This window comes from Cyprinus carpio, chromosome A22 (genome assembly GCF_018340385.1).
Source record: "Cyprinus carpio isolate SPL01 chromosome A22, ASM1834038v1, whole genome shotgun sequence".
NCBI classification, from domain to species: domain Eukaryota; kingdom Metazoa; phylum Chordata; class Actinopteri; order Cypriniformes; family Cyprinidae; genus Cyprinus; species Cyprinus carpio.
The window spans coordinates 12,565,715-12,578,355 of record NC_056593.1 but is presented as its reverse complement, the minus strand read 5'-3'; the positions used below and the strand labels follow the sequence as shown (position 1 = coordinate 12,578,355).

The 12,641-nt window shown below is 38.1% G+C and overlaps 1 protein-coding gene across 1 annotated transcript; it reads right to left on the bottom strand.

Annotated features, from left to right (window-relative positions):
• Positions 1 to 1,241: 1,241 nt before the first annotated feature.
• Positions 1,242 to 8,417, bottom strand: LOC109087383 (beta-1,3-galactosyltransferase 2-like). The gene is made up of 2 exons (XM_042711908.1): positions 7,759 to 8,417; positions 1,242 to 3,474 (listed from the first exon to the last, which is right to left on the bottom strand). The coding sequence occupies exon 2, from the start codon at positions 3,213 to 3,215 to the stop codon at positions 1,902 to 1,904; it is 1,314 nt and encodes a 437-aa protein (XP_042567842.1). The 5' UTR covers positions 3,216 to 3,474; positions 7,759 to 8,417; the 3' UTR covers positions 1,242 to 1,901.
• Between the last annotated feature and the right edge of the window lie 4,224 nt (positions 8,418 to 12,641).

Sequence of the window (12,641 nt, the reverse complement as noted above, 5' to 3'; positions counted from 1 at the left end):
CTAAAGTTCCACATTTTATCTTCAAAACAGTTATGTTTCCTCTGTCAAAGTCTGTTTGTAGTATTTCTGGGTGGACGTAAAACTAAACTTTCCAAGGACAAGTATAGGCCTAGAAATGAAATGACTCATTATTCCATAATAATGTGTAACTCAGTTGCTTATGATTTGTAAGAAGTAAACCCATAAGATGATCTGTTTTACATGATACATCATCCATGACTGCATTATGAAATAAACGACTGCGAAATTCTCAAGTTACTGCAGTTCAAGAACAAGTCTTTACCACTTCCTGTTGTTTGTTACTATATTTATATAACGCAAAAGTGACGTGAAAACTTATTGTTACATTCTTACACTAAAGTAAAGTCTCGTCTTTTATCTTCAAAACAGTTACAGTTTCATTTGTCAAAGTCTGTTTTTAGTATTTACTTAAGTTTTCCAACAAGTATAGGCCTGGAAATGAAGCAGCTGCATGGTTTGTGCCACAATAATTGTTATATTGTGAAACTCAAGTGCTTATGATTTGTAAGGGTACACTGAAATGTCTTCTGAGTCACCTGTAATTGATGTGCAAATTCTGCATCTAGCACTTATCGTAGTCACTCGAATATGCGGTTAATTAAAATAAGACTGACAAATGAGTAATGAAAATGATAAATAAACCCTTCAAATGTTGCCAGCGTCAATTTAATTGGACTACTCTCTGCAAATGTGTTGTGAAGCCCCCCCACTAATTATATATTTTGACCCAGAGCAACATTATCTACTTTATCATTAACGCATTAGTCTTCGGTTCCATCTGGGGACTGATTCTGGGATTTTTCAAGTCTCTTTTTAATTTAATGAGTACATAATGGTGATTTGAATGTTGATATTTCCCCATAATGTTTTGAAATTTGCATGAATTATGCAAATTTTGACAACTAAGACATGTTTAGTTTTGCAACTGAAGGGTGCAACTGTCTGTAAATGTCAATTAGAAGTAAATTATTTTCAATTTTCATGTTTATTTTATCAGATTTATGCTGATGACAATTTCGTTGGGGGTCACTGAGGTAACAAAAAATGTTTTCAACTTTTCATGCTTTGCATTGGCTATTTGTGAGTTATGAATTTTCTTGTATTTGTTTAGTGCAATGTGCTTTTAAAATTGGGTTTCAGTTCTGGCTGAGTAACATATTATTTGGATTGTGTCATATTATTTGAATAACACTGGAAGAGACCACACCTCTGAGAAAATATGCTTAAGAAATACATTTAATAAATAGTTTTAACTTGCCCTAATCAAGGGCAGACCTGTATATTTAGTCAATGTAAAGGTTTGAAAAATATTATTTTAATCTGACATCTATGATGCAATTAAATTCCATATATTATCTTTTACACATATTGTTTTTAATTTGGTTTGGTTATAGTAAACCATTTGCAGGTTTTAGGTAGATAGAAAAATCAACATCATCTCAATGTCAGAGGTGGACATCATTGAGAATCAAATGTGTCACAGTACAGATACACCACCATATGATATTCTTGATTTTTCTTCTTCTTTTGTATACAGAAACAGTGAGGATCTCAATAAAATTGGCCCTTAGTAATATCACGCGAATGTTAGCATTAAGAGGAAGTTTGGCAACCTCTTAATATGTCCTGGTTAATTGGCACCTGAAAATGGCGAGGTTTCGCCATTGGATGGTTTTTGTTGTGCATGCTAGATATTGCACACATAGATGTCTCTCACTTTCCTTTAAAAAGACAAGTTTACAATACATAACATCTCTCTGAAATTAAAAAAATAGTTTTAATCGACAATACCAAAAAAACACTGTGCTGTTCCCTACCTCATAAACTGCTGAATTTTGCACATGCTGTGATAACACTACTGCACCCTGAGCCCTGGCTAATCACTGAAGACCTTCCCACTGCAATTTCCTATGGCGCAGCCGCCCGCTCTTATCCTTCGCCATGTTAAGGCAAGGGTTGTGCTTGTTGCTTTGCAAGTGACTCCAGTATTTAATGAGTTCGTTGGGCTGGAACTGGTGAGAGGTGATCAAGTGACTATATTTGCAGCTGGAGTACGACACTCTCCAGTGGTTGAAGAGAAACTCATTTGGTGGTGGCACTGGTTCGAGCCGCAGTTTCGCCAGGCAGATTCCCACATACACATCCTCGAGGTGAAGGCGACGGATGCTCAACGAAGCATTGTAGATTTTTGCCGCCATGTCCCCCGAGAACACATAGCCTGTACCGGAACAAAAGATAGGGTATCTCTCGCTGGAATACAGTTCTGGTGGCATGTACCACTTACTGTCCTTGTTGCGGTTGGGAGCATAGCCTCTCATTAGGTAGCCTGTGAAGTAATTCTGCCGAGGTGCCATGTTTGGCTTCAGCAGCTTTTGGATGAGATATTCTGTGTTGACAAACATGTCACTGTCCGTCTTCATGACATAGAGGGCGTGCGGGCAATAGCGAGCAACCCAGCTCATCCCCATTAGCGTCTTGATGGTAAGGTTGTAATAGGTGTCCAAGAAGTCCTGCTGGATGATGTCATGGTACTGCAAGCTCTCCTCCACAATGGAGCTCTGAGGATACGCATTAGGTATCCTTCCCAACAGAAAGAGCCGCACGAACCCATAACCCATGGCCACACTCTCGTTGCCCCAGGTCAGTCTGATGGCGTTCCTTGCCTCCAACTGCCTTGGCTCGGCAGCAATTAGCAAAACCAGGAAGGGACTGCTTTCGTTGCACTTGTAGGGCTCATTAAGCAGCCAGTGATAAGGCTGGGCTGCCAGACGCCCTCCCACTCCCATTTCCCTGTGCAAGCTCTTGGTGTTGCCGTTAGTGCTCGAGTTGTTGCCACTCGGTGAGATCTCCAATCCCACAATCCCCTGGGCAGTGATCTCAGCCTGGTGAGAACTAAAATTGAAGTTAACAGACGGTTTGGGGAGCACATAACCATTGTCTTTCCAGAGGCTTCGCAGTGAACTTTGGTTTCCTTTTGCACGCTCCTTGTGGGGGCGCAAACCCCGCATGGTATAAACCAAGGGGTTGTCTCGCAACCAACTCCGGCCCTGCAGCAAATCCTGATGGCAGTAGATGAGAAAGAGGGCGAAGAGTGAGGCCAGCGAGAGAAGGCCTGCTACATGTGTGCGGAAGAGTGACCGCTTGACATTCCAGGTCATCTTGATGGGGCAGCAGTGTCGCCGACGCCACTGCATGATGTAGAGTGGGGATGCTTAGCAAAGCGCGGCGGTCACAACCAATCACATCAAACATGTGTTGCAAACAGCCTGAGGGTTATCTGAGCTGGCAGATGGGTGTGTTCAGGGCCGCAGGTGGACCTACGAGAGGGATGACAAACTGTTCATGAGAGTTGCAGGAATGCGTTTCTCTGACCCTCCCCAGTGACAGACGGTCATGCTTTGGGGCAGTTCCCTTCTGAAGGACGACTGCTTCCTCAGACTGATGTCTCTGTATCTAAGAATGAGGAGAGAAAAACAATGAGTAATGCTGAGAAGTGTCGCAGTACAATGGATAGCAGAAGATCTTAAATTACATTCATGAGCCGTGTACTGCTACAGTAGTTGTATTGTTGGTAAATGGCATCACCTGCAAAATCACCTGGTGATTTTCGAAACAACCAAGGTTTATGACAACATAAATATTATCTCTACACCACTAACGTTATGTTTTTTCAGTCTCCTGCATTTGCGGTACATGGCAACACTGTGGGGGAGATTGGTAACGGGGATCTTTGCATATCATGAGCTAACCTTTACTGCCCTGCGTGAGAGTTTAAATTGCAGGTTTGCACAACATGGCATTCAGCGAGAACACTGCTGCCTCAGAGGCCCTCTAAGCCACCTCCCCACCCAGATGCACTCTAACAGTCAAAGAGGGGAAGCATCCGTCAAAATGAATTTTCAGGCTCCAGCAAGCAGTGTTGCAGCATCCGCAGCCAGAAGCTGCGAGTGATAACAGCCCTCACCCCTTATTCACCCTCCACCTTAAACTTATCAACACTGCACCAGATGGAAAGGCCTCCCTGCCAGCAATTTCCTTTCTTAACTGTTGCTTTCTCACACTGGGGTTATTAGATTCTAGAACCTCCTCCCAGTAATGACGATCTAAAAATAGAAAAGAAATAATTACAAAGGTAAAACAGGGGTCTTGTTTTTCGAAAGTCATGTTTTGTTCTGGTTTGTTTTGAGAGCATCAAAGGAGGGAGTGCTTATAAATATTATATGACAAATATGGCACAAATTGGTGTTTGATTTTGTAAAGCTTTTTTTTTTAAGATAAATTTTATAAACGATCTGACAAAGAATTAATATACTATGACAAATAGGTAATTTTAATTAAATATCTGAATATAATTGAATCTTATCTATTAATTTTCTAATTATCATTATTTATTATCTTCCATTACATTCCATTTTCTTATACAAATTGCAGTGTTGACTGCACTCATCAAGATGAACCATTCAACCCTGTTAACCAAGTTATTTTAATAACATCAATATTTTTTTGCACCGTAATATTTTAATTATAACAAAAATAATGTTCTTTTTTTTTAATTAATGGGAAATATATGCCTTAATTTAGAATATATAAAATAATGTATTGAAATCATTCCATAGTTTGTGGTTAAGGTTTTTAAATGTTTAAGTAAGTCTCTTATTTTCACCAAGGCTGCATTTATTTGATATCATAAACTCAATAATATTGTGAAACATTATTGCAATATGAAATAACTTTTTTTCTATTTTAATATAGTTTAAAATGTAATTTATTCATGTGATGGAAAAGCTTAATTTTCAGCATAATTACAGTTTTCAGTGTCACACAACCCTTCAGAAATCATTTTAAAATGTTGATTTGCTGCTCAAGAAATATTTATTATTTTCAGTGCTTAAATAGTTGTGCTGCTTAATTTTTTAGAGTAAACTTTTTTCAAGATTATTTGATGATTATACAAAATAAAATTTGAAACAGAAATATTTTGTAACATTATAAATGTCTTAACAGTTACTGTTGGCAAATTTTATGCATCCTTACTGAATAAAAGTAAACAGATAAATAAATGACTGACTCCAAACATTTTAATGGTAGTGTATAATTTGTGTTAATGTTTACTGGTTAAAAATAAAACCACACAAATTAGGGTTTTAAACTGTATTTGTACATGTCCCAAATATTGGTGACAGGGTTGCAAAAATGCACAGGCTTCACACATAACATAACATAACATAACATAACATAACATAACATAACATAACATAACATAACATAACATAACATAACATAACATAACATAACATAACATAACAACTCAATTAACATTTAGTGTGACCTTCTGACTCCTTTCAGTGACATTGTTGTAAAATATTTCTATGCCCTATTTTGTACCTATTTCGAGAGTGCCACATGCTGTCCTTCAACCTACATCCTAAATGTTTGTCTCTGTGGATTGTTTCCTGTTTTGTTGCAACAGCTGGATCAGAGGATGATAACCTTTTCATCCAAATGTGCTCACCCAGCATGGGCAATTACAGTAAGATGGAAAGAGGCTAAGTCTGGCTTTACTTTAAAGGTTAACACACTTCAGAACAGAGCGAATGAAATGCTCCAAAGGTTTCCATTGTCATCAATTTGATATCCTGTAATGAGAGCCTCACTAGAGAACACTATGTACTGCACTCACTCTGGTGCTAGGTGTTTTTGTTTTTGCCAAAGTCACACGCATGCTTGTTTGGCGGAACAAGAGAATACATAAATATTTATGTATTTGTTAATGACGGAGAGGAATTCGCTAAATCAGCTGCTTTCATTTTAGTTTTAAGCTATACCAGTTTTTGCTTCATACAGTTAGGAAATTAGGAGCGTGATGTGGCCACAGCGGTCAGCAATTAGAAAATCAGCATGAGACTATTACACTTCTAATAGGAAACACCTGCAAACAAAGTTAATATGATGGAGATCAGCATAATTCAGCAATCAGTGTACCCTATAATAATAAATGCAGGAGCTTTTTAATGCACAGCTCCCACAGGTTTTATTTTTTAAAAACAATTTCCCATACCAATGCACTGTTGAGATGTTTCTACTGATTATCCAAGCATCCATGTACATTCTGGTTACAATTTAATAAGTGAAAGGTAACATGTCTCTCTAAAAAGGAATCAAATTTGCATTGACATTTCACATTTGCGAGTCTAAAAAGATGAATAATTTGCCTTGCATATTATGTTTATGTAAAATGTGTTTAGTGTCAAACAAACATTTCCCCATAATTCGTGCATACTACTTTCAACAAAAATAAATAAACAAATAATGGCCAAATCAATTAATTACTGATTAAAAAAAAATAAAAAAAATAAATAGGGAAGGCAATAAGTGCAATGTACAATCATAACAAGTGTACACAAGATTCAATTAATCTCCATATGTGCTAGTGATTCTCTCAGAAGGAATGATTAATTTGACATTGAGTGTCCCATGTGAAAACACTCATCATGGGTTCTGAATTTGCATGGTCACTGTTCATATCTTTGATGGTTGTGTTATATATATATTTGATATGACACCATATTTTTATGCTCGCTTAAACATATGCGTAATATGGTGCATACTGAGACACATTCGGGCCATGCTTGACATATAATTGCATTCATAACTCAAATGCCAGGGTCTCTATAAACCTCATTTAGAAGTTTGCGAACGTTCCTTTGAAAGGTGAGTTTAATGAATCACACATCGTGAGGATGAAGCTCAAAGCATTTTATTCTCAGAGCATCTGTCATCCATAACTTGGACTGAGATGAATACCATCCCTCCAGTTCTGCTAAGAGAACTGTAGCCAAATTAACACACAGACGTGCACACACACGCACAAACACAGTGGTATAATTTGTACAAGACACTTGAAGCATGCCAGCATACATCTTGGCCCTTGCATACTTCAGCAGGTTGTTGCAATTGTTTTTTTTTTGTTTTGTTTTGTTTTTTTATGTCAATTTGGCTTATGTGACTAATGTGATGTTTCATCTCCCATGACAGCAAATAGGTTTGTTGATTCATGCATATTACTGTCACAATCTGCCACCCTTTGTGCTGTCCTTTTAATGCACTGCAACAAATTGTTGCATTAATATTAATAAAATGCCCCTACTTTAAAACTACATTTAGTCTTTATGCTTGTATTTGCATTTTACTCACAATGTTTTTTTGTTTTTTTTTAATCTTTGCAACTGGAAGAAAGACTTGACAAGTCCGACCTGGTCTTTTATAATATCACCACAGCTTAAAAGTGCTTTCGAACACAACAGTGAGCCGTGCGTGGTGGTCATTTTGCAAAAGTCCATGCCTCACCCCTCACAGATAAGCCAGATCTGGGCCACTTCTCCACATTTTCATCACATGGCAGCAGCTGCATTTCCTGCAACATTTGTTTCTTTTGTTGGTCGATCTGCTATCAAATTAATATCAGAGACTGTGGTCTTGGGTGGAAATTTGTATTTGATATTTTTAAGACTCCTGGTGTGGACAGTGTTCAAGCATTTGATATGCAAGTCTTCTGCATTGCCCTTTAAACATGGCCATCTAAACACTGTTTACACACAACTTAGAGTCGAACTATTCACTGCTCCACTGTCTTCCTCAGTATGCATTATGGGGTTTATAAGTGAGATCGTTACACAGAGTAATTAGACTAAGGAAAAGCAATATTATATTGAGATATCTATACATTATTAGACCTACCTCACTCTGTGACAGAGTGGAAATATGCGCGCGCCGTCTGTCGACCCACACCACGCGCCATCATTCCCTCCAGCACTACCAAAAAACCCGACGATAAACCCTCCTGCTACTCGCAAGAAAGTCTAATTTCTTCGTTTTCCATCTTGAATTCGTGAAGCCGAACCCCTCCTTCCATCTTCCAGGAGCTATTGTTGCCTGGCGCTGTACACATTAGGCTTTATTTCCCATGAATTGTCTGTGGTACTATCACGGAGACCGCTACTTTCGCTCCGTCTTCAGTTTAAAACCGAATGCCTGTAATTTCGCCGCTAATATAAACAGCAGCGAGAGGCGGAGAAGAAGAATTTAAAAAAATAATAACTTTAACGGTCACATTCTACGTCGCGCGCGTCTGCAGTGAGTATGAGGTATGTCCAGTGAAGTAACGGAAAAAACAGCGGCGGAAAGAGAGTAGGGCGGCTGTGGGTTCTTCCTGTCAGAATAACGGCAGCGAAAGGCCTCTCTGTGCCTGGTCAAACGGAACACGACCCTGAAGTGCAGTAGACGACAGCGAAGCCTCTCCTTTCCCCCAAATGATGGGCGGGTAAGCAGCTGTTGAAATGACACCGCTTCTCTGACTGACTGACTGACTGAGCCCCTGCAACGTCACCGCCTACTTAGGCGAGAATCCCACGTGATCCATCTAGAATCACGCCCCCTCCCCACAAACCCAGCCAGACCCTTCAGTGTGTGTGTGTGTGTTTGGCTTGAAACGTGAAATGAACTTAAACCTCACATATAAAAAATTCTTATCAACAACATATTTTATATTCTGTATTTAATACATATACGATTATATTCCTTATATGTTCCTATTTTGTAAATTAGTTTCCATTTAGTTTCCATGCCAGGAATTCACAATTTGTAAATTCTTATTAATATTTTTAGGTTTAGTTGTTAGTCGGCGCAAGAATCCTGGGAGGTATGTACTATTTTTAAAGCTAATAATTTATATATATATTTAACTAAAAGAAATAGTAATTAAATGGTTTAAAATTAGGACAACTTGTCCCAATAAGAATGTGACAACTGCCCTGTGTGATAACTAGTCCCAGTCTCACTGACCTGAAATGAGGCGAGTTCTCTCATCCATTGTCTATCAGCCTACAACACATTTCACATTTTCTAAGGTGTCTAATTTCACCTTTTTCTAATCCAATCCAGGGGGAAATTCACTAAAAGCTGACTTGCCCTGTGTCAGCACTGGCTGCAGACTGTTGTGAAAACCACAAAAGGTATCACTGTGGTTTCAGTGAGACTGAATAATTAATAGAAGCCCTCTCGTTGACAGAAGTACTTTGGGAGCCATTAGCTCAGGTACCTGACCAGCGTGAGCATATTATAGAGAAAGAGGTGTTTCTAGAGAGATTGATTTCCTCACAAACTGATTAATCAGAAGCCGGCACAATAAAGGAATAGTTTACCCAAAAATGACCCCCCCTCCACCCTCCAAATTAATAATTACACGACTTGCTCACCAACAGATCCTCTGCAATGAATGGGTGCCGTCAGAATGAGAGTCCGAACAGCTGATAAAAACATCACAATAACCCATAACACACCCAGTCCATCATTTAACGTCTTGTGAGTCAAAAAGCTGTGTGTTTGTAATAAACAAATTCATTATTAAGACGTTAATAATACTTCAAACCGCTGCTTCTGGAAAAACGTTGCTCCAGTGAAAAAGTCATCTAGTCTGAATCAGGAAAGAAATATGCACAAGCACAATTTACAAGCAAATCAGTTCAGGATTTTGATGTGATAGGAGAACAGGGATGGATTTTTCACTGAAGGAATCAATATTATGGATCATGGAGTCGTATTTTAGCCAGAAGCAATGGTTAAAATTAAAACTCCTTAATGATGAACTGTTTCTTAACAAGATGTTGATGATCGATGGACTAGAGCTATGTTGTAGATTGTTGTGATGCTTATATCAGCTGTTTCGACTCTCATTCTGACGGCACCCATTCACTGTAAAGGATCTATTGGTGAGCAAGTGATGTAATCGTAAATTTTTCTCCAAATCTTTTTCGATGCAGAAACGTCTTGGATGGCCTGAGGGTTAGTAAATTTTCTGCAAATTTTTATTTTAGGGTGAACTTTTTCTTTAATAATGTGAGATTTATTTAGGAAGGGATTTCCTTGCATACACCAGAGGCAAAACAAACATAACTGATTTAGAATATTCTGGATCGCAGTAGGCTTTTATGTAAAAAGTTGCACTGTAAGACAGTCTATATAACCCCCCCCCCCCAAAAAAAAAAAAAAAAAACTAACAAAAAAACAAAACAAAAAACTTATTGAAATTTGAGTTCTTGAACTTTTATTTTGAGTAACATGGTATGCCTTGGCACATAGTGTATTGTTCTAGTTTGCAGAGACAACAGCTCTGTTCCAAACCTAATGAGCTGCCTCACTGCCTACATAAGCAGCTTCTTTTCAGGCAGCATCCGTACTGAAAGGAAAATTGACTTTCTTAATGGATGTTCTTAGCGTAATTGTGAACGATTAACTGTTGCATGTGTTTGCAATGTGTAATCAAAATATAATAACCTGCTCGTCCTCTGAAACTCCACACAAGTGAGCGCTCTTCCTGGGAGACTTGACTTATTTATTGTCGCTAAACAGTATCTATATTTACACATTGTATCTGTTCAAAGCCAAGTGCTTGGCATTCAAGGTTATTTTCCATGTGTGTTGCCTGAAATTGAACCCATGACCTTGGTATATCTGGCGTCATGCTAAGTTAATCTACTGTTCTTAAAAAACCTACTTCAAAATAAACCTACTTCAAAAGGCCTTTAGAAATGAAAGCTTTCATAAGGTTCAATGGATGGACAAATCACTCTCAACCATGCACAAAAGGAATAGGGCACTTTTAAATGAAATGCACCCATTGTTGATTCCAACAGAGTTTGACATTTGCATGTTGCTAAGCTAACAAACTATTTTATTGCTACTTTATTGCTTACTAATCAGCTATTTTAAAGGGATCATATGATGTTGCTAAAAAGAACATTATTTTGTGTATTTGGTGTAATGAAACACACAGCGTTTCCACAACAAGGCACGAGGTGGCAACAGCGAGAAAATATATTACGCTTTCTTTCTTTGCGTGAACATTTGGGTGGCGTTATGCAAATCTTCCCACATAGTGATGTAGACATGTGGGGGCGTGTTAAAACGAGCCATTTTAGGTAGGGGTGGTTGACTCTTAAAGGGATACTCCAGACCAAAATGAAAATTGTCAGTAATCACTTACCCCCATGTCGTTCCAAACCCATAATAGCTCTGTTCGTCTTCGGAACCGTTTAAGATATTTTGGATAAAAACCTGGAGACTTGAGACTGTCCCATAGTCTGCCAAGTAAATAACAGTGTCAAGATCAATAAAAGGTATGAAAGTTGTCGTCAGAATACTCCATCTGCCATCAGACGTGCAATGCGATGTGAACACTTTTCATCCTTGTGGTGCAGATGACACAGAAGAGCATACGCAGCATACGGTGATATGGAGAGACACAGAGGAGACCGTTGACAAAGGAATTATTGAATAAAGTCGTTATTTTTGTTTTCTTGGCTTACAAAAAATGTTCCCGTCGCTTTTCTGGACCTTGACACTATTATTTATTTGGCAGTCTATGGGACAGTCTCAAGCCTCCTGGTTTTCATCCAAAATATCTTAAATTGTGTTCTGAAGATGAACTGAACTTTTATGGGTTTGGAACGACAAAATTTTCATTTTGGGGTGGAGTATCCCTTTAACTTTTATAAAGAATATCTCTTTGGATTTGAGACTTTAGTCTTTGCAACTTTACAGATCTTCTTTATGCACCAAAAGCTTGTAACATTCCAAAGAGAAAGGAAAACTTGAAATCGCATCATATGACCCCTTTAATAACAGAATAAATTGCAGTATTCCATTTAATAAAATTGGAATGGAGCAAATAAATCAGATTATCATTACTCAATAACACATCACATTTCTGAGAGATGTACAGAACCATTAAAAGCACTCATAATAGACTCCTAATAGACTGCTGAAGGTTAGCAAATGTTTACATAGGTGTCAGCTAACCAATATTCCTGATAATGGTTAACTTTAGCAGGAAGCAGGATGTTTTCTGTCAATAAACTCATGGCCAAAACACTCTTGAAAGCATGAACGACAGATTTCTTTACAAATTCAATGAGAGGCTTGTGTTGCTTTCACATTATTAAAATGGCTTCAAGTCAAATAGTTTTTAAATAAGCCCCTAATGTCCAAATGGCCTATTAACTTTGATACAAAATTCTGCTAGCTAGAAAACATAGATGCACAGAAATATAAATTTATATATCTAACCTGTGTAAATTAGAACCAAGCACAAAGAGTACTGTAAAGATGGATAACCTTCACTGTAAAAAAAAAAATAAAACAAAAAAAAAACCCCACAAAACATGTAGGGGCCGTTCACACAGAATGCATTTTTGCATTCTACTGCACTGCTTTTCCTATGTTTTCCTATGTAAATTTACACTTGGTGGACGTTTGACCATTGCTGTCACATCTTTTGCAGCATCTCAGATGACATGCCGTAACAAAAATGCAGTGCTCACATTAAAAATAGTTTTAGAAACATTTAGGATCTCTAGACCTTGAGTTCTACCCTGCATTTTGTGCTTTTAGATGCAAAAATGCATTTTGTGTGGCCCGTTAAAAGATGTTCACCCCAAAATGAAGATTTGCTTAAAGTTTACTCACCCTCAGGCCATCAGAGTTTGTTGCTTCATCTGAACAGATTTGGAGAAATTCAGCTTTCCATCACTTGCTCAACAATGGATGCTCTGTAGTGAATGGGT